Source organism: Tetrao urogallus (assembly GCF_951394365.1).
Source record: "Tetrao urogallus genome assembly, chromosome: 1".
Lineage (NCBI taxonomy): Eukaryota > Metazoa > Chordata > Aves > Galliformes > Phasianidae > Tetrao > Tetrao urogallus.
Genome location: NC_136813.1, coordinates 21,548,264 through 21,571,362, shown reverse-complemented (window position 1 = coordinate 21,571,362; position 23,099 = coordinate 21,548,264). Strand labels below are relative to the sequence as shown.

Here is a 23,099-nt window from a genome sequence, read left to right as displayed (position 1 = left end):
TGGATGCGTGCGTTCTCATCTCATTATCAAGAAACGTGTGTCAGACTAGTACAGATAGTTGCAGTGCAAAATTTTTGCTATCAGAGGCAAGGAGGCATGTTTTGCATACAAAATTAAGGTTTGAATATTTTGGAAATTGCTTTATGGTCTTGTTTATATATTTATTTATTTATTTTACCTTTGCTGTCATATACATGAGATTATTAAGAACCAAGGAGGTAGCCTCAGGAGAGCCCCAGCCATTGCCTTTAAGTCCACTTGTGACTGAAACTTCCCCATCCTTGTCCTTTAGTTCATCTTCTGGAGTGGTAGGGCTTGAACCAGGGAGAAGCAGCCTGTTGTCTACAAGTTCGATATTATGAAGCCATGGCAGCAGATAAGTAAGCATAATTTGTCTTCCATTTGGATGCGTTGTTGGAAATCGCTGGCTTACCTCTAAAATAGTACAAGTTGAAAAGTATGACACGTTAGCTTATGAAAGAAACCTTACATATACTGCTCAAATCAGATTCCTGATGTTTATTACATCACCTGATGGTTTTAACCTTGCAACCAGAAGCATACAAAAGCATGCACTTCAAGAAGAGAAAATAATAGCAAGAAATTGTTCAAGTCTTTTGTCTAGAATAACTAATGTAGTTCTAACACATTTGGGCTATCATAGTTTGGATACAGAAAGTTACTACCTGTTACAATGCTATCATGCCACATCATATATTAAGTGAAATATGTCTGCAAAGAGGAAAAAGGATAATTTGGGTATTGGCTGCTATTCTAGAATTTCAAGAGTTTTGGGGGAATTACAGAAAAACATACAGCTGTGTTCTTCAGAATTACAGTGTCCCATTAGAATCCATTTGTCTAAGCTATAGTTTAAATTACAGGATACTCATTATATTGAGTTTACAAAAACATCTTGCTAGAGTCTTATTTCCTGTGCTGAGGCCTGTATCACTCACAGGTGGTTGCCACCCTGAGTGCTGTATAAAGTGTCATACATACTTTATAGAACTGGCACTGTAAGGGAGAGAGATTTGGGAAATCTGTGATAAGATTTTCTGTCTTTTTTAAAAAAAATCTTCAAGACATAAACTAGAATCTAGATGTACAGAAAGGGGCTCTGCTGTGTACTCTGTAATGTACAGACACTGCATTCTGGTATTTAAAAATGAGAGCAACACATCAGATGGATTCAAACAGACTGGTCTCAAAATGTAGCTGTTCCTGGGATGGTCTCAGAGTGAGCGAATTCTAAATGGTCCCCCTGCAGATCTGACTCTTCAACATTTTTCTCAATAACCCTGACACAATGTTTTTCTGATAAAATTAAAATGATAATAAAGACTTGCAGATGTGGCAAAGGTGGAGATCCCTCTTTCAGAATGATTTGAATATTTGGTGAATGTTACTTGGACACAGGCAAACAATCTTCATGTTGAATGTGCATATGGAGTGGACAATTTTATCTTCACAACTATCATCTATATAAACAAATCTAAGCCAAAAGTCACTGTGCTTAACAGAAGAACCCATTACTGTAGAGTTTTCCAATGTCATTTCAACTTATCTTTGGCTCTTGTAATCTCAAAGCTATCCTAAGGTGACACAAGTGGAACAAGAGCTCCCAACTGAGGTGTTCAAATATTCTGTACCTTATATAATTGCCTCTAGGAAATATATGTTTTATTGCTAAATTTGATTTCACCTGAAACAGATCAAAACCAGGGCAAGCTAAATCTATAAACAGAATTGCCATTCACAGATGGAAATAACTCAGAAGTCTATTATTTTTACAAAAATGTAAGGAAGATATTAAGTAAAATAGATACAGTTACCTGAAAAAAGAGGAAGGGTAAGTTCAGGATACATCCTTGCTAGTTCATGTGAAAGAAGAGCAAGTGAGACACTATAGAGAGGTGGTAATGGACCATGTGTACCATACAAAATACTGCCTGGCCTTTGCTCAGCTACCTTTTTTGAATAAACAAAAAGTTTTGATTCAAGAATCTATGAAAGAGAAAAAAAAACATAATGAGAAAATTAAATTTATTGACTCAGAAAACGTCAGAACTTCAAGGTGTCACCACATGCTGTGGTGACACAAGAATGACCCACATGCTCCAAATTTGAAGGATCCTATCTTTCCCCCATTAATTTTTATATAAATATTCCCATGAATATCTAAAGCGAAGATAAAATGAACTTTTTTATTTTCAAAACAAAGCTAGAAAGCAAATAAACAGTACTTTTTAAGAAGCTCATACACACATTTAAAAAATAGACAGTAGGACACACAGAGTTGGTTGTTTTGTAGAAAAGCAGCTGATACATGCCTGCATAAGTTGCATGGAAATTTCGTAAATCTCTCTGTTGGTGTCAGAAGCCTTGAACAGCACCAAGTTTAAAAGCGTCACAATATCAAAAGGATAGTTCCTAGAAGAATAAACAGCAGATTGTCATGAATGTTGGTGAGGAATGCAGATTATATTCACTCTGATTTAGTGTGTAATATGGCTTAATGAGAATGTCATCTTCCTTTCCTCTGTTCTATCACCAGAATACGGGAAAGGGAGTTCTTATGAACACATGCTGTTTGATCAAAGGGCCATCTGGTGAACTGAAAGAAAGAAGGGATTAGTCATAATTACCTTAGACTAATACTTAGGAATGCACTGAGTTACCCACAGAGAAAAATGCAATACCTATTTCTACAGCTGTCAATTCACCTTAAATTATAATATAAACTCTTCTGAGAGGAGATGTAAAACAAGCTGCGATTAAAATAATCTCTTTGAAGAAAAGACACTATCACCAATATGTACATTCAAACGTATTAGGAATTCTATCAAAATTGTGTTCAAAGAGTAAAAACAAAAACTGCTTCAGAAAGTCCACTAAGTCAACATTTATTGTAATGGTAAATATATTAAGAGAATATACCTTCATAATTGTTCACCACGGGGTGACTTCCAGAAATGCTATGTATATTATCACAATAGAAGCAATATATGTGAGCGCCATAAACTGAAAGCCACTGAGCATTTTGTTCTTTGTAGAAAAATAGACACAAAAAATGAGATAATGCTCATTTTACAAGCAGTTTCAACAGTGTTGTCTCTAAGCAGACAAAATGGATGTCAGAGGAAAAACAGACCAGGGTTCAAGTATTAATAAAAATCCTCAACTTCACAATCAGACTTTCCCTTCAAAGATTATGCAGATCACCTCAATTTTCATGTAGACATGGGAATGATTAGTTTTTAGGACAGTGGCAGTGGTAGCACAATCTGAAGAGAGAAGCCTGGCTGAAGAAGTAATTTATTCATTTGTTACACAAAAAAAAGCATCTTAGAAATCGCAAATACAAAATTGAATTCATATTTTTGAAATCTCAGTATAATGCAAAATACAGTTTGGTTGTTCCTGTAAGAACAACATAAAAAGAATTCTAAACTACTTGTCTTGCTCTGATTTCCTATACCTCACACATTTCTCTGTTGAAATCGGCTGATCATACATCTTGTCAAATTAATTTTTTACTTCTTGTAGAGGTCTTGAAAAGCTTTAAGAAAATCACAAAATCGGGAGACAAAGCGCTGTTTTCTATTTGCAACTTGCAGCTTGTGGTTGTTTTGTATTAGCAGCAGTGATATCAGACCACAGAAAAGTAACAGGTAACCAAATCAAATTCAAGCAGGTTAGAAAAAGAACAAGGTAACTATTTTCAAGCTAATAATACTCAGGGTTTTTTTTAAATAAAGTATATGAAAGTACCATGCAAAATCTTCTGAAACCAGGTCCATATTGCAAATTACAATGTTGTGGATATTATGTATCTTTCTGATGAAAATACTAAAAACTGGCACAGATTTCAAATGCGTATACAGCAGCAACTTCTAACAGGCACATCAGCTTGTTTCCAGAATCATGTAAATAAAACAGTAAAACAAGAGCTGCTTGAGACATTACAATGTATAGGGATGATGATCAGAGTGCTGGAGCATCTCTCTTACGAAGACAGGCTGAGGGAGCTGGGTTTGTTCAGCCTGTAGAAGAGAAGGCTGCGGGGTGACCTCATTGGCAGCCTTCCAGTACCTAAAGGGAGCCTACAAACAGGAGGGGAATCAACTCTTTGAAAAGGTTAGGTAACAGCAGGACAAGGGGAAATGGTTTTAAGTTGAGGGAGGGAAGATTTAGGTTGGATGTCAGGGGGAAGTTCTTTACAGAGTGGTGAGGTGCTGGAACAGGCTGCCCAGAGAGGCTGTGGATGCCCCGTCCCTGGAGGTGTTCAAGGCCACATTGGATGGGCAGCCTGGTCTAGCATTAAATGTGGACTGGTGACTGTCTTGGTGACTGTGGCCTGTGCTGGGGGGGTTGGAGATTCATGATCCTTGAGGTCCCTTCCAACCCAAGCCATTCTGTGTGACTAACAATTCTTTATAACACAAGCTGAACCTCCAATTCAGTGAAGTCTGATCAGTGGCATTCTGGAAGGGCTCCTGCCTGCACTGTTACAAATGTGAAATGAGTGCATCAGCAAAGCCCGCACGGCACGCTATGCCAAAACTCATAACGAGACCCTTTCTTCCATAAGCACCAAATTTCACAGCAATGACTTTTTCAGCGGATGTCTAGGAGAAGATGCCAGTTGGCTACACATGACCTTAGGTATTTTGGCAGGAATACTGCAGCCAGTTTCCTCTCTCTTCACGATGTATTTGGTCATTTTGTCCATTTGCCCATGCATATTTCTCTTTTATCCCTTCACTCAAACCTATATCCTCCTTCTTTGTCCTTCACACAAAACAAACCAGAAGAGCAACCAACGTGAAACAGATTTACCATCTTTTATCTGTTATTTTTCATTCTGGAGATCAATTAAATCTGCTTATCCTAGCAAAGAGTGGAGATACACAGCATATGACCAGACATTTTGTTTTAGAAATAGCAAACCTGACTTTATAGATTTGCTGTAACGTATTGTGTAAATATAATTAGAAACTAATGAATACCTGCTTCCACACACGGTTGCAATTGCTTTGAAACATCCAGAGGCAAGCTGGTAGGATCCAGTATAACATCTATCTATAGCCCAGTTGAAGAGATTTATTTGATCAGGATTCAATTCCAACAACAGGACTACGACTTCACATCCAAGCTGGTGAACCTGAGAATATAAACGCACATCAAAACATAACTGGTGAAATACAAATGTTACTAGAATTTTTAGAGCAACATAAGCAGAACAAAAGGAAACTGTAGTATTCAAATAAAAAGAAATGAGAAAATTTATCATAAATTTATATTGGGGATGGCGCAGTTGAAATGTGGCTCAGTTTTCATGTCAAAAAAGCAAAATCTTTGCAATAGCTAGGACACATCTGACACATGTTCTTGGTCAACTTCCATGCGTATTGGTTAACTGATTTATTAAGTGCTTATTTCTTACTTGAGTTAAAAAAATTGCACACTTCCATGTTTATTATTTTTTTGACTAACACAGATGCAAGGTAGGCAAAGAAAAACAGTTATCTTTTGTAAATCTGTGAATATTACAACTTGTTTGCTTAATCCAACTAAATGAAATGAGCTATGAGTGATATGAACTCTCCCTATGGATACTGTACCATCTTAATCAAGATATCACCACAGCTGCAAATATCTTGTGGCAGAGTCTTGGCCCATGCCTTTCCACTCCTTAGGTAGAGGAAAGCAGTAGAAGAACTAATAACCTAATGACTATTCGTATTCTGACAACAAGTGCGGTTAACTACTTGTAAAGATGGCCAGTAATATTTAATATTAACAGATTGGGTAGGATCCTCCTCATGCAAATCTGAGCTGCCTGTACAATCAGTGCAATGTAGTTACTGTAGTCCTGAACTACAGCGACTAGCTTAGTGGAAACAGATTTCACCTGTCATGTCCAAATTTTGCATTTCAAGAGGAAAAGTAAAACAACCAACCAAGAAAAAACAACCAAAAAAAAAAAAAAAAGGGTGTTTTTCCTCTAGTTGTGTACAATTAGACATAGTGATGCAATATTTATTGATGATAATGAAAACATGCAATGAGGAAGAGTATATCTTTTCCCTTCTGCTGGGTATTCTATTCCCACATCCACAAAAATTTCAATTATATGCATCATCTCTATAAATACTTATCGCTCCATCTCCAACAATATTTCTAAATTGTTTTATCCAATTTAGGAAAGATTCTCTCAGTAGTTATTTCTAACTACTTCCAATTTGCCTTAATGTTTCTGATCTGTTCCATTTTTTTCCGAATCAATTATCATTTCTACAACATCTAGCTTAAAGGCTTTGCTGCCTCTTTTTTTTTTTTTTTTTTTACACTATTATGCATTATCTGTTTTGGTACAAGGCTTTTAGGGACAACAGGGGCAGAGATTTCACAAAGGGAAAGATCAGAATTCTCCACTTAATGAAAGTCACCAATCTACTCCTTTGATTTCGAGTCTTATTCAAAGAGCTAACCAGCTATAAAAATTGAAATATCACTGGATAGTTACAAGGTAAACAGAGAAACTCATCTTCACAGAAACAGATGAGAAAATGGCAAAAATAATTTACTGCATGTTCTTAAAATATATATATATATACCTTTATTTCCTCACTTGAATCATTTATCCTCTTGATTTCTTTGAAAGATCTACCTACTTACTTTCACTCAGGTATGTTTCACCAACATCTATGTCACTGAGCAGAAAGGGATTTTACACTCTCACTCTGCAGAAACTTGAAGAGGGTGGGTGGAAGCGCAAATAGAAATACAAATATTTTTGAGCTCATGCCATTTTTAATCTTTATCAGCAGATGAAAAATGTAAGTTTTTGCTGCAAGCAGCCATGAGCCACAATTTTTTAGGTTATTGCTTACTTAATAGCATATATTAGCTTAGCATATATACGTTATGTGCTAAGAAATAACATTTTCTGTTAGAATAATTTTATATTAACTGCACATTTGTATTAGAACACTGCATGAAGCTACCATCTACTGATCAAAATAGAATTTATACAATCACAGTTCTTACAGTAATGGACCCTTTACTCGCGTAGTACAGAGATTAAAATTATTCATCAGTGTTGCATTTGGTTAGTACTTACACGTAAATCTTGACAAGCAAGAATGTTATCAAGCCACTTGTATAGATATCCATCAGGGGAAAGACCAACATTGTCAAATACTGGTCCACAGCAGAGCACTGCTGACATGGCCTAAAAAAAGGAAGTGACATTAGTTATGGGGAAAAAAAAAAAATTGACATTAATAAATCTCTGAGAATTATTTTGGCCCAGATTCAGGCTAATAAGGATGCCATTTTTCTTTTGAAGGAACTGTGTGGTGAAAATGGTCACACAGTTGATGTTGATAGATTGCTATTGACATTTTAGACATGCATGTGTGATACTGAACTGACAGCATATTTAATTTCAGAGTCTAATCCTCCCAGTGAATCTGATAACCTGCTGATGAACAATTAAGTTAAATAAAATTTTAAAATGCATTCTTTTTTTCAAAATAATTAGTCTTGAAGGTGTCCACAAAGAGAACATTGCATTACTGTTAAATTCAATGATTCCCCGTATATATATTTACTAATATAAAAGTAAGCATCAAGTATGACAATTCAAAATCCTGCTATATAGAAGGAAATAAATCCCACAATTACTTTTGATTGGAAAATTGAAATTAAGGATTTTGACAGTAAAACTTTAATACCTTTAATGCACAATATTGGTATCTTGTAATCTGATGATTTCTATCACTGTAACGGTCCAGGGGTGTGAACATAATACTGAAAGGTCCTGCCCACTGGCTGAATAAGATGAAAAGGTGATGTCTCAAGCTCTGCTGAGGGAAAAGAAATCTCCTGTGGTGAACTAAGTGAATAGAAACAGAAATAGTTATGATTTGTTAATTTTAAATAAACATTAATGCGGCAGAGATGATAACATGAATTTCAAATTTCTACAAAAGGAATTTTTCTCTAATCTTCAGTGTGCACTTCAATTCAAAGTCTGTAAGTTCCTTTTTCAAATCTAACAGTGAATTAGATACGTCCTAGTTTATGTATATTTATACTAACATGTCCACCTGGCTTTAGAAACACCACAGAAGAAACTAATTTCACAATCAGTCTTTTTATGGCCTCTTTCATTCCTTTAGTGGCAGCTATTTACTTGTTTTCTTCCAATCCTGAGAATGCAAGCTCTTATTCTAATAGAGTAACAGATAGGGACAAGAAAGGAAAGAAGCTTGGTACCAGTTCATTTACGACAAAAGCATGGTATACTTCCCAAAGAGCTGAATTACTTGAGCAAATGAAAAATGATGAATTCTTAACCATGAAAGGTTTAAAAAATTGTAAGAACACGTTTTAGAGAACAGCTTTAGTCCCCCTAAACAAAACACAATGGACGAAGTGTAAGAATGTGCACTGAAGAGAATAGGAAATTCAACTATAAACCATGTTGGAAGCTAGACAGTGCTCAGCTAGACAATACTAACACAAATCAATATGAACAATGATTAAAAATGATAGATGATGATACAATAAACATTTGTTTGCTAGGAGTTACGTGTTATTGCTTCAGTAGTTACTGACATTTTAAAGCTGTCATATTAATGGAAAATGTATCTCTTCATAGGATTACATACTATATTGAAATGAATCAGTTATTACTGCATTCTCTCAAAACATGCAGTTTAATCATGTAAAATTCATAAATCATGCAGTTGTTTTGTCACATGCCTTGTAAAATGAGAGAATAAATGCAAAGAACACCTTTGCAATTACTCGTGGTTACTAATGTTGGCAACTACTGAAGAAATCCTACATTTATACTGAGCATGAGAGGAAAGAAATTCAGTATTTTTGTTAGCAGCAGCTAAAAACTTGACATTACTCAGCTCAAAAGGGAATCTTTTTATTTAAATGAGAAGAGCAAGATTGTCATTTTTTTTCTTATGTTGTTCAGTTACTGTACATTTTTTGTGTGTTTTATCTGAATGCAACTATATGACTTTGATCACATTTGCATTCTTGAAACTTACATTAAAGCACTTACTATTTAATCTCTTATTACACTCTTTTAAATTCCTTTGTATTCATTGTGACAGATGCTGTTTTGTATTGTCATATATAAACTGGAGATTGTAGACATACATAGATTAAGTCCCAGACATTATCTTTCAGTAATTACATGGAGGTTTTTAAAGTATGCTCTTTCCTGAAATTTTTTGCTAGCTGAATTACATTACATTTCTGATCTTTTCATTTATAAAGGGTATGAAATCCATCAGAAATCTTTGATAAGCAACTACAGTCAGATAGCATGGTAAACACACCTTGGGCAGGATTTCCTCTACATGAAATAGTGTACATTTTCTGCTTCTCCCGTATTTTTAAAGGCCTGCCTGAGTTTATAAAGAGTGGTAATAAAGTCAGGGAGAGGCATACAAGACCTTACATTAAAAAGTCCCAGAAGGTCACAGATAATTTCTTAGCTGGGTTTTTAAAGAGAAGGTTCTTATGGATGACTATTACAAGCTTTGATATGCTTTACTATTTTTTTCTCTGACTCTTCACAGACATTTGAACTTCTGCTCCACATTTCCCTTCACATTTGCAATATGACAATTAACAACCAGTGGCAAACAGAAAAGAAGAAAAAAAAATGACTTTTGCAATAGATACATTAGATACATTAGATGCAATTTTATAATGCATAAAGACAATTCAGCACCATACCTGGAACACACTGAATCAAGTTGGCAATCATTGCACTGAAATGTGCTCTCATATCCTTTAGGATTTCAACTTCTTTATCATTTTCAGCTTCCAGAAGCATGCGAGTCAGATCAACATACTCTAAGAACAAGGCTCCAAGGGCTAATGTATCTCTTTCTAAGGCTCCATTTGTGCTAGCACAAAGAAAAGTTGTACATTAAATACAATAACAGAGTAGATATATTGCAGCCTCTTCAAGAAACACATAAAAATCCTTCCCAATCTATTGCACAGTTCTTCAAAGAATATACTGACATTAACTCAAGTGTTGTAAACACTGAAAATTATTTCACTTAAAGAGCAGTATTTAAGATAAATGATAGTCCTACCTATCACTTATAACACCAGCATCAGCAAGTAGTTCAAAAATTCGCAGTAACTGCAATCTTAGTAGATCTCGGCGTTCCCGACGTTTCTTGTTCTTGGAGTTTAAAAACAAAAAAAGTCATTTTTATATGCATAAATGTCTATATGAAAAACTAGTAACTGTCTGCACAGTGGAGATCTAAAAAACCTGGTTAAAGCACTTTCTTCAAGACGGAGCTTGACTGCTTTTGGATATTTCGTAGTGACAGTGACTTATACTGACTTACAAGTCAATACAGAATTAATTATCAACACAATTTTGTCTTTACAACTATTCTTGAAGAAACGGTTAATAGGTACCTTAGTTCTCACTGAACACATGGAAATGAAATCATGAAATACTGGATAAAAAAAATAATTATTCAAGGTTCCCGTGCTATCACCAGATAGTATGGACATTCACGTTGGCCTTACACCATCTACTCTGTACACTAGACACACTGTGAAGTGAAAGATCAGATACTCCAACCTCAGAATTCTAATATTTTACTGGTTAACCACTCTTGAACTTGGTAATGCTGCAGCTACATTATCACTCATATTCAAGTTAGCTCCTTGCAGACAACACTCCTGTACACTGATCTTGGATATGTTGGCTGTACACAGTTAACATACACTTCCAGTAAGACAGTACTGTTGTTAACTGATTCATTGTATCTCACTATCTTCTAGTATTCATTGTATCTACTATCTTCTATCTATCTTCTTCTGTCTTTTTGTGCCGTATTTTGCTTTGAAAGCACTCAAAGACTGTTCCTTGCTGAAGGGCTAAAATGACTTGTTTCCTTCTATCTTGCATCCTCACAAAGGAAAAAGCTTGAGAAGGTCAAAAAGCTGCTTCTGCCCTCAAAGAAATTTGCTGCTCGGACAAGAAAAGCTCAGACAAAGCTCAAATTTTCCTCTTCACAGTGTATGAACAGCAATACTGAATCAGATCAAAGGCTAATCTCACCTCATACTCTGGCCTTGCTGATGGCCAGTAGCAGATGCTTGGGAAAAGAAAGTGACACTTTCCCTGCTTATTCTGACTCAGGACTGGCAGCCAGCAGCAGTTTAGCCAAAGGTTTTGCTCAAATCATTATGCCATTTGATTTGTCCTACTTGAAGGCCTGATTTGCTCCTTTTACGCTTTAAGGGTTCTGGGAAGCATACATGGAGAGAAAACTTCTTTTTTTTATAATACATTATTGAACATGCACAGCTGTCTCCTGCACCAGCATCACAGCCAGTGCTGTATCACTGCCCCTTGGCAAGCTCAGCTGCAGTGCCCACATGGGGGATCTTGTGTACAGTCCATACTGGTTTACCCCTAAAATTATTGGCTGTACTGATAATTCTCTTTCTGTGGCATATGTCTGTTCAAAAAAGCTATTTCTAGTGTGTTGGATAATTGCCTGCTCACATGGAGGCCTGCCATGTTCCCTACTGCTACCTGACCCATTCAATCACCCTTGGGTTTACCAGTGACAGTGCTTACTGGAAGGTTGCACAATTTGTATCAGGAGAAAGATGGGAATTCACACTGTGGTCTCTTCTTCTCATATATCTATTTCTTATTGAAATTTCCATGCAAAGTGGCAATGGTAGTTGATGTTTGCCAGACAGAGAGTTATTAAGAACTGTCCATGTAAAACTTAACATAAACTAAGTTCCTGCAAAGTGACTTTTTTGTTGTTGTTTATTACAATATTGGGAACAGCTGAGATCCTCTGCCTATTCGTGACTTATGTTCTTTCTGTTCACTATTCTCTATGTGGTTTCTGTACTAAAGACCATGACTTGGCAGACAGGGACAGCATGCCAAGTCACCATGAGGGTAATTTAATGATGCTGCTGTGGAGAACAGTGCAGTGAACACACAGTATGAAACTGCTGGAGAACTAGGTAAACTAGTCTGGGCAGAGAACAGTATCAATACACTGCTCTCTGTATTCAGCAGAACTGCATGGACACAACAGCTATGTCTGTACTGCTGAGCAGAGACAAGAACTGCTCAATGCCCCAAAGTCAAGTGGTACAGATGGCCTCATATTCACAGTGCTCCCAAAGACCCCAAGAAATCCGGCTATGCCCATGTGGCCTAGCAGAACTTATGCAATACCTCTCTCAGTCACTGACAGTTTTCTACAAACCACCTGCTGTAACACAGGGCGACACTACAGCCAAAGAAGTGCTTTTCTAGCATGAACTTGAGATAGCAAATGAGGGGAAGCATGGCAGAGCAAAAGCAGCTGGGGGAGATGAGAGGACTGTGTGTCGTGACTTCTGGGGCTTGTGCCTGTACATGCTATATCACTGATCAAATTTAAATTAAACTAAGATTTAATGCAATCATTTAAGTTATGTTCTTATATACAGCTATTGTTTCTTGCACACAGAGCTTATCTGGGGATCTTTGTTTTTCAAAGACAAAAAATTTACTATTTTTAAATTCATTTTGCAGTTTAAACAAACTGCTACATTTAATTTCTTCAACTGACCTCTGGTCTTCTTTCTAGGGCTTCTTTCATCAGTGGGTGAAGTTCTTCTACTAATTCCCTAAATTGAGGGAAAAAGAAAGGTAAATACAATCCAGTTTTCTCTGACAAGCATCATTTTATTGATTGCATATAAACTAATGTCTAAATTGCAAAACAAAAATTACATCAAAAATTACAACAAAAGCAAAACATTTGAATCACAAATAAAAAAGCTGAGAATATAAGAAATGGGGAAGTACCTGAAAACAAGGGAATTTGTTCTTCCAAATCCTAGTACAAGTGATTCTGTTATTTCTATGCTTTCAAGTCTCATCAAAGGCACTAGCTGCTTTAGTAAGACTCCAACGGATGGAGTTCCAATAGCCTAAAATATATTAAGAAATGATTGACACTTCATAGCCAGGATGTGAATACTGAGTATATATGTTAAAGAAGATAGCACTAAGAATCAATATGTAGTTTAAAACATGTTGAAATAATGTTACCATTATGGATATTAATACACCAGTCTAACTGAATGTCTACTACACCACAGTCATCTCAATAAGGCCTAGCAAATAAATAGATTTGAGAAATCCCTTTACCTTCATTCACATTATAGTAATTTATTTAATTTGCTATTTCATTAAAATATTCCAGTAATTGCATTATAGTGCTACTGCTTCTCTCAGGAGCTACTACTTGAAACAATATTTCAATATTCCTTCATGTCCAGCAGGCATACAATGTGTATTCATGAACTTCCCTTAATCTCTTTATGCTACAGATTTACAGGAGTCCTTCACAAGTAAAGAAAGGGAATGGCAAGTTAACTTTAACACGTCATACAAAATGTCTGTGCTTTGAATATACATCACTCAGAATTCAGAAAAAAAAAATAATACTATTTTGAAAATGCCAAAGCTTTTGCCAAATATTTTTGTCACCTCATGATAAACTTAAGTTTTAGTAATTGCATGCCTTAACCAGCTTGCATAGATCAAAACACTCTCCCAAGTGAAATACCTTTCACCAGGATGTACTTCCACCAGCATTATTTTACATGCAGATACTGAATAATTTGTTTGAAGCAAGGTGCATCACCTTATTATCGTAGTTCACTGTTCCATCAGGAGTGGTAGCCATGATCTCCGGTGTTGAAGCACGCAAGTGTCCTGGGCTCATAATACTGGGCTTTGCTACTCCAAAACAGAGAATAAGATAGTTTCGCCATAAAGTAACATAGTTGTCTCCACTGCTTGCTGTACTTGTTTTCTTCGCGTTGACTGGAATACTGGAATTTAAAAACGAATTAAATTATTAAAATCATTTCCCAATCTTAAGTACACAATGTCTTGACATACATTAAAAGGGAATAGAACATGTGCAGCCATCACTTACTGCTCATCAGGACATCATATGTGCAAAAATCAATGAAGGTAGAGAATTAGAGTTTTCCACATTACAAGCTGCAGTTATGTAACTCAAAACTGAATGTTTGGGTAACAACTCCACACAGGTCTTAGACACCAATTCTGAAATATGAGACTAACACAGCTCGTAGTAAAATGACACAAACCTATAAAAGTGAAAGCTACATGCCACTTACTTTGGATCCACAAGAGGCATTATCAGCTGTAGCCTAGTGAAAGCGTAGGGCCAAGCATAGCTGAGAGCAGTAGGACAATGTTTTGGTAAATTCTCCTGCCTAAGAAAACTGAAGAGGCAGAGAACCCACGGGTCTTTAACAGACTGTGCAAATATCCAGACATGGGAAGGACTTTTCACATCGTAATGGCTATTTACTAAGACTGCATTCCACTCTACCAGCCATTGCAAATCCACACTGTGTGTTAAAGGGATTGTTGTCTGTGAAGAGAAAAAAAAAAATCACAGCCAAATTAATTTATTTCCAGCCATGCTTCCCCTCAGTATTTGTCTTTATTTTCCAGCTTTATGGCCAACTTCCATAGGATTCTTTAGATTAACACTTTTATGCTTCTAGTCAACATAAACACTTCTAGCTCAGGAGTCTCTTGTATTAGGCTGCAGTCTGTAACAAGTATAGACTGTCCTTATGTTCATCATCTGAACAGCCAGACAGGGCCTCAGGCATGATTAAGACTCCACCATGCAATGCTGGTCTGATAAATACCAGTGTCATCAGTAAATATTCTTCGGAATTCAGAAGGGTATTTGAATATGTGTCCATGATAGAATCACAGAATCAGAGAATGGCTTAAGTTGGAGGGACTTTAAAGATCATCTAGGTCCAAACCCCTGACATAGGCAGGGTTGCCACCCACTAGCTCAGGCTCCTCCGGGCCCCATCCAACCTGGTCCTGAATGCCTTTAGGGATGGAGTATCCACAACCTCACCAGGCAACCTGCTTCAGTGCCTCACCAGTAAAAAATTTCTTCCTAATATCTGTCTTAAATCTTCCCTCTTATAGTTTAAAGCCATTCCTTCTTGTCCTATCATATCAGACCATGTAAAAAATCTGTCCCTCTCTGGTGTCTAAGCTCCTTTCAAGTACTGGAAGGCTGCACTGAGGTCTCCCTGGAGCCCTCTCTCCAAGCTAAACAAGCCCAGCTCCCTCAACTTTTCTTCTCAGATGTGCTACAGCCATCTGAGCATCTTTCTGGCCCTCCTCTGGACCCACTGTACCATGTTCACATCCCTCTCATACTGCAGGACCCAGGCTTGGACACAGTACTCCAGATGGGGCCTTACAAAGGCAGAAGGGGTACAATCCCTTCCCCCTTCTGGCTGACCACCTTCTTTTGATGTAGCCCTGGATACAGTTGGCCTGCTGGGCTGCAAGAGCACACTGCTGGCTCATGTCAGGACACCCAAGTCCTTCCTCACAAGCACTTAAGCAGTTTTAATCCACTTTAAATCCTGCTTCCTTCAGTGGCAAGTAGGGTTCTCATTCTATCAACAAACCACTTCTGTAGAGCAAGTTAGTTAAACAAGAGCCCACAAGAAAAATTGGATTCATTATACCTATGAAATGCTCTAGATATTGTGTTTAGGTGTGCATATACAGGCACTTCTGAGCATGCATGGGAGCTACAACTTACCTCTTCCTGAACTTCCAAGACCAATGAGAGCAGTGACTGAGTTCCAACCACCTCAAGAATTACATGACATTGATAATAAGACTTTCTGAATGGTTCTTCCAGAAGCAATAGACAGGTGATGCCTGTAATATTATGGAGTTTTGGAGCTCCTGGGCAGATGGCTAAAGCCTTAAAACTGTGTGATTTCTTTAATTCCTAGCAGTTGTGCTCTTAGTACATCATGTCTTATATTTGTTATGTCAATTTCTACTAGCAGTAACAGTGAAGTACTACTTACTGAATCTGAAACAGCCACATGAATAAAACTCTCAAGAATAGAAGAACTTAACTGATCCATGACATCAATCATAGGCCTGTCGTCATCCTGCATAACACAGAGAACATAAATTAGCTGTTTTCCTTACCAATTTTTTTCTGTTCTTCTGGTACATGAAACAGACCATCTAAAAATTATGCCATGAATCTAAAACGGCAAAAAAAAACCACCAAACACTTTGGTAGTGAAGCATGCATTTTGCCCTTTCCTCATAAAACTCAGAACCAAGTCCATGCTGCAGTTCTAAATTAAGATAACTTCTGGCTATAGCTCACTGCTATAAAATCACATATCAGAAAATCTTGTATAACCCCAGATAGCTGGTATCAAAAGACTGAAAAATTACCTTACTGATTATTAGAACATTGCTATGAACACATGTATTTGTGTTCTTAAGGCATTTAGATACTTGCTAAGCTGTGAGCACCAGCACACAGGACTCTCCATGCTTCTGTATCAGTAAAAAAGGCTTAAGAGACCTTTACTATACAAGGAAAACGTATGTGAATAATCTTACATGTGTTTTATGCTGTGTTTTTTATAAAATGGTATGCTGAAGGAATGAGTTTCATTTCCAATACAAATATGTAATGCTGACAATACAAAAATGATCCATTCAGCCAAAGAAAAGAGTGTGTTGCACATTCACGTCATGTCAAGAGAAAATATGAAGTTGTTGTACAAGTTTCAGATTGAACAAATTCTTGTACAGGGTGCATGCCCAGCAAACTACAGAAAGGCCTGCAATGTTAAGGTGAACAGAAATGGAAAGCTCATGTAAAAAGTTAATAAAAAAACTAAGTGCGTACATACTGCACTGTAGCAACTGCTAAAAGTAACAGTAATACCACTTTTGATCTTTAGCTTTGGAAAACACTAACTCCAAGTTGCAGAAAAGGAAAACCATACCTCTGCCTGGCCAAGTGCCAGGAATAAAGCACGGATCTCTCTGAGAATTAAAACAGCCAGTTTACGGGTAGCAACCTGGAAACTACACAGCAGAACCAGCGCAAATCCTTCAACTGCATGTAGTACATTAGAATAGGGGCTTCTTTCAGTCTGTATCCTGTGGCTGGATCCATTTGGTATCAACTGTAGAACGATGCAAGGGGGAAAAAAATGAAGCAATATTGTTTGGAAACTAGATCTCTTAGAAATATTCTATTTAACTACAACGCATAAAGAATCAAGATGCAGAGGCCTTGTAAATGCTAAGTTTGATACAGAAAGCATTCCCTCAAACCACTGAGTTTTGTTGTTTTAACATACCCTATTCCACAAAACCTATGCATGAGCACTGATTTGTTTGGCTAGACCCCTCTTTATAAACTGCAGTTCAACTCTCTGTTTTATTCCATTCTTTACTAAAAGATGAAGAAGTAAATCACACTGCCAAGATTTTGCAGTTTTCCTGCTTCAGAGAGCAGGATCCCCAGGTCCTATGATACTGTAGAAGGCAGCTCTATGAAGGGATATGTGGCCTCTAGAAACTTATACCAAAGAGGACCCCACCAGTAAGTGCAGTGAAGAGTATTAGAGGCTTTCTCTTTCTCACATTTTTAAACTACTATTATTTATGAATAATGGTTCTCTGCAATATAAAGCAGACACCATGTTTGCACAAAAGAAAAAATTTCCAAAGTGATTGGGTAAGGTGATAAGAAGTCTGAAAATCATCTCTCACAATGAAAATATCTAAGGGACAGTGGAGATGGAAGGAGCAGGAGCAAAGCTGCTCAGTTCCCAGGAATGTCAGTAGCACATGCATATAGCACGCTATAAGAAACAATCATATTACCTGATGTTTTTGGATTAATCAAATGAAATGTCTATGGGAAAGGAAGGTCCACTTCACTGTTCCCAACATTACATTCCCACTAGCATTATTAATCAGTTTCAGTCCTGGGAAAATATTCTTCTGCAACAACTACACAGACATATTTCACTTGATGAGCTTTTGCTGACATGCTTACTTCAGTTTGATATGCATTCTCTCCTGTTGCTCAACAATAACATCTGCTGTATTACACAAGGAAATGTCTGTCCTCAAAAGACTGCTGAACTAATTACCTTAAAAAATCTTATGTGGTGTGAATTCTTCTCAGGTGAGTAAATACGAAACACAAAATAAAGAAGCATAAGGGAACACAATTTCTGCCTTCGAATAGTGTAAATGCTTGGACACAAAACTCGTCATTTCATACCTCTGAAGATCTGGCTTTTGCCTGTTCAGCAGCTTTTCCTGGAGTGTGTATGACAAGCTTCCACTGTGTGAGCAACTGTAGCAGCAACTTCAGTGAAGTGTCAAGTAGGGTATGGTGCATATCATTCACTTCACGTAACAGAAAATTAGTAAAACCAAAGAGCACATCCTCCCGCCAGTCAACAAAGTCAACAAGTAGACCCTGAAGAGAATTTTGTGCAATGTGTCGAAGTTCATCATCCATATGGATAGACAGCCTGTAAGTAGAAGTAAATCTCAGGTAATGAAAATCTAAGGAGCATTTATTGTGGTAACGAGCAAGTTTCTCAGTAAATTAACACTGATGGAAAATTCTCAGTGCCAATGTAAATGGCTATCATGGTTTTATTATTACTGATCACAATTAACACCCTCAGACTGTTTTTACTGTTATTCTTTCTACAGTAATACGTGAACATATTCATAGATCCAAAAGAATTGCTTCACTCCTAAAAGGTATGTATACAATTTGGCAACTCTGCTTTCTCCCCAAACAAATAACAGTTTTGCTTTAGTCAGTTACAGTACTGTGAACCATTTCTACTTCATTGTGATACGAGAGTAAGCTTTTTGATTTTATAATCTATCAAATTGCTTACTTTCAATTTAGAAATAGAAGAATTGCAACACTTATGTTGCCTAACAGCTAAAATGCATTTTTAGCCAAGAAGAAAAACCCAATTATGGAAAGCAAATCTTCAAAAGAAATAAAAATGAGCATTTCCATCAAAAACTACTTCATGTTTTAATTAACTTAGGACAGGGAATTAGGAAAACCAGGCTAAGGACATTCCATACTTTTAAAAACTCACCTCATACCCTGAAAGTCCTTTCAAAAGTTTAGATTTCAGATTCCATTTTCTAAATTTCATTTGTATCTAAATTTGCATTGTGCTGATGTTCTCTTTCAACACAAAAAAATCTGTACGCATTGACACAAAATTTAACAAACCACATCTGTGTTGGTAGCCTGGCAGAACAAAGTAAATTCAGATCACTCTGCCTTGCAATTCCTGGTTCACTGACTTTGTGATATTTTTTGTTTTTATTGCCCAAGAGACCATAATTTTCTGGAGTGTGTCAGCACTCATTTTTGAAGTATTTAATCTATATTTAATAGAGTAGCTGAAAATAAGGATTCATTGGAAAGAAAAGGATAGAAATCGAGGGAGAAAAAAACAAAAAAACACACCAGCCAAATAGAGGGGAGTAAAATTCCAATTGGTTAAAATTGTATGATAAGATGGAGCTCAGAACAATTTCAGTCCATTGTAGCTGCATAAGGGACATTTTAGTTATGTAAAAGGAAAGAAATTTGACCTCCTGTGAATATGACTCTAAAAATAACTATAATTTTTTAATATCATTTTTAATAACAGTGTATTTTCATATGAATTTGGAATCACAGTATTTTGCTGTGCTAGGGAAGGACAGTTTCTTTCTCATCTTTGGATTGTCATAAACCAAAGCAAAGCAAGACCCGAGACAATGATTAAGCTATCCAGGAAATGACTTCCACAGTGACACAAATTATGGAAAAGGGGGTACAAAAGATGTACATCTACAAACCCACCTTACTATGCAATGACACTGACCACTACCCAATGAGAATAAATTCAATTGAGCATGAAAATACATTTCTGTACTTCTACCATATGACAGGTAGCTTGAGGGTGCAAGTAAATGCTTGTTGGTACTTGAATCTGATAAACTCAAAACCCAGCTTTGGAATCTGTAATGAATGGTTCCAGTGGGCAGTAAAGGGGTAAAAGGTACAGCATTTACTTGGCATCTGCTGTACTGCTTTAATTTTAATACAGCTGTCCTGGAAGAAAGTCTTGCTGTAGAGTTACAGATTCCTTCTGCAAACTGCCAAAAGACACATCTGTTGTGAGGATGAAAAATTAAAACCAAACAGTGAACAAAAGAACCCATTAACCCTAACATGTTATTTTATCTTCAGTGAGAAGAAAATATTTAACCACCTTCCATCCAAACAACAAAGCCCTGCACAAAATCACTGCAAAACAGATTTTCAGGTTCTGTTAAAAAATTTTAAATCTTTCAAAATCTTTTATTCTTGTATTGATTTAGTCTCAAAATCTAATCACCTCAGACTAAGAAAAGAAATAATATTGTAATAAGATTTATGATGTGATAAGAGAACAGCAATGACTAATCTCCTGGAATTACTTTTTCCACAGCTGGGAAAAGTAGTGAATCCAGACCCAATGGAGGGTATAGAGAATGCAGAAGCAGCTCTATTGCTGGGGTAGCCTGCAGACTTACGTTAAGATAAGGACAGGTATTACTTCCTTAAACAGTTTATTTTCTTCTTCAGTGAAGCTGTACTTCTGTAGACCATTTTCAGTCCACACTATCATATTTTAAACAGACCTAATTTTTTCAACCCTTCTGCCTGGTTTATATGTTTTAAATCATTCATTTTCTGTTTTCCTCTGGTCAGTCTCTTCTTAACTGCAGCACATCCGCCTGGACACAGCTCTTCAAATCAGGCATGATGCTAATCAGAGGGTAACTTTTTCAAGTATTTTAGACATTTCTATTTACACCAGGGTATAAGGTTTGCCTCTTCACAGTAACATCTTGTGCTCAGTAACTTTCTTGTGCTCAGTTTGTGACCCACTGTAACCCAAAGATCCTATTCCACAATACGGAGACCCGACCCAGTTCTTTCAACACTGCAGTATACGTTGCCTGGATCGTGAATTGGCTGTTGACTGTTTTCTGATAAAAAAAATTTCCAACATATTACACATCCATTTATGTTTACCTAAATTCTGTTTCCTTTGCTGTACTTGAGAATCTGTTTTAAAACAGTATCAATGGCTTAGAAATGCTTGAGTGACAATAGTCACAGAAGATGAGAACTTCCCAAAAGTCCTGCTATGGAAGAATGGACAGACGTGCAACTGCATCCAAACGTGTCCTGGAGATGCTGTTCTCAGTTCCTCTTGATATCTCACTTCCTTTCAGAGCCAAGGACTAAGATTACCAAACTGACCTACTGCTTACAACGTCCCAGCATGGTAGTCCCCCAAGAAATGCTTACAATGCTAACTGTAGCTAAACAATCACAAACAGTCCTTTCTGCATAAAGTTTGAGGTTTGAAGAAGGAGAAAGCAGTAGTTATTTTGACAATTCTAAGATGTAAGGAGAGAAGCACTAATTTATGAAGAAATTCACATCAGTGACTATAGCTTCTGAATTCTACAGAAGTTATTTCTGAGGTCTGATCTTAACAATCCTCTGTGGTCAAAGAGCAGAACAGACATATGCTTTCTACCAGCTTTGTTAAGATCATTAGTAAGGACGGAAAGCTGGTTAAAATATTGGATTAAAGGCAAACATGTCCCATATCATTTTCCTTAATTGGGATTAATGTCTAATGTGGTATCTGTATAATTTGATAATGTAATGATTTGAAACAACACATAACTGATCTATAGCAGGATGTAAACACAAGGAAATCAAGCTTGCCACGGGGAACAGCACCTTTACCCTTTTGGCTTGTTTGGCTGTCTGTGCTCCTTACCACTAGCAGAATTAATTGATTCATTGCTCTAGTGCATCACTGGGAGTTGGCTGTTCACAGAGTACAAAAAAATGCTTTTGCACATAACCCTCCGACTCCCACATCTGCCATTCCTCACAGATATTTGAAAGATTTCGAAAACAAGAACAGAGTGGAAAATATTGTTTTGCCACAGTTACATGATAGCAATATGTTACTAGGGCCTTGTGGCTTGATTTATCACCAGATCTACTTACAAGCACATGCTGAAGACTTTGACTTGCATACTAGAACTGAAGTGTACCGCACAGAGCTTTCTGTACTGACTAGCACTTGTTATCATAATTATTTACAGTAAGTCACAGTTGTGACGTCCTGAAAAATAACCATGAACGTGTTCTACACTACCTTCTGCAGTGAAGTGAAGTATACCTATATAAATTCAATATCTAAATAAATCCAAGCAGGGAGGATAAGAAATTAAAACTTTACTTTCTGCCTTATAACAAAATCAATTTTATAAAAACTATTATTATCAATTAATCTAAAAGGTATTTGGAAACATATCACATGCAGAATATTCTATTTTACCAAATGGGTGGGAATTGTGAACCAAAACTAAATGTTCATTTTCTTGTTTTTCCACTACACAGAAAAAAAAAAAATCCCACTCTTCTGTTAATTAGCATGGTGTGATGGTTAAAAAAAAGTAATAAATAGTGAGCATCTTGTAACCTAGGCATTGATGATAATGAGCTCTAGATTACATATTTATTCTCTTAGAAAATTAAGAGTCTATAATTTAAGCACAATGGCTGTAAAATGATGCTGGAACTTCTGTCTCTTATCCATTAACAGAAGACTATTTTTTATATGGATATGGCTTTGTCTAAGAAAGCACTACACACTCTGTGGCTCAGTTTTCCATTCTGCTCCCCTTCAGCAGTTGTTTAATGATTGAACAGCTTACCTTGCCAGCAAGTCGATCAACTCAAGTTTTGACATTCCATCAGGAAGCAATCGAGGAATAGCAGCAACACATGTTCTGAACAGATCAATTTTTGGTTTTCTCTCACCACTGGAAATTTAAAACAAAATTTTAATTGCACAAGTACTGGTGTTAAAGGATCCACCTACAGTTTTGCAGAGAAGGGATGGACAACAATGGAGCACCAGAGGCCTCATAAAGATATGAGGACAGAAAGAAAATCACTAACAATGAAACAGGGAAACTGCTCTTGAATAAAAAATTTTGATTTTGACATTTTTCATTCACAATA

General features: G+C 36.7%; 1 protein-coding gene across 2 annotated transcripts in view; it reads right to left on the bottom strand.

The window, feature by feature from the left end:
* FRY (FRY microtubule binding protein) overlaps nt 1–23,099 on the bottom strand; it is a gene marked incomplete at both ends in the record, with an annotated part of 159,987 nt that overhangs the window by 63,703 nt on the left and 73,185 nt on the right. For both annotated transcript variants that reach the window (XM_079549123.1, XM_079549124.1), the window contains 16 exons: nt 179–435; nt 1,836–2,007; nt 2,334–2,433; nt 5,013–5,167; nt 7,130–7,240; nt 7,746–7,906; nt 9,778–9,950; nt 10,146–10,237; nt 12,663–12,720; nt 12,902–13,026; nt 13,746–13,935; nt 14,251–14,510; nt 16,003–16,089; nt 16,951–17,133; nt 18,246–18,501; nt 22,790–22,897. In XM_079549123.1, coding sequence (XP_079405249.1) covers nt 179–435; nt 1,836–2,007; nt 2,334–2,433; nt 5,013–5,167; nt 7,130–7,240; nt 7,746–7,906; nt 9,778–9,950; nt 10,146–10,237; nt 12,663–12,720; nt 12,902–13,026; nt 13,746–13,935; nt 14,251–14,510; nt 16,003–16,089; nt 16,951–17,133; nt 18,246–18,501; nt 22,790–22,897 — 2,488 coding nt within the window. The remainder of the gene's footprint in view (nt 1–178; nt 436–1,835; nt 2,008–2,333; nt 2,434–5,012; nt 5,168–7,129; nt 7,241–7,745; nt 7,907–9,777; nt 9,951–10,145; nt 10,238–12,662; nt 12,721–12,901; nt 13,027–13,745; nt 13,936–14,250; nt 14,511–16,002; nt 16,090–16,950; nt 17,134–18,245; nt 18,502–22,789; nt 22,898–23,099) is intronic.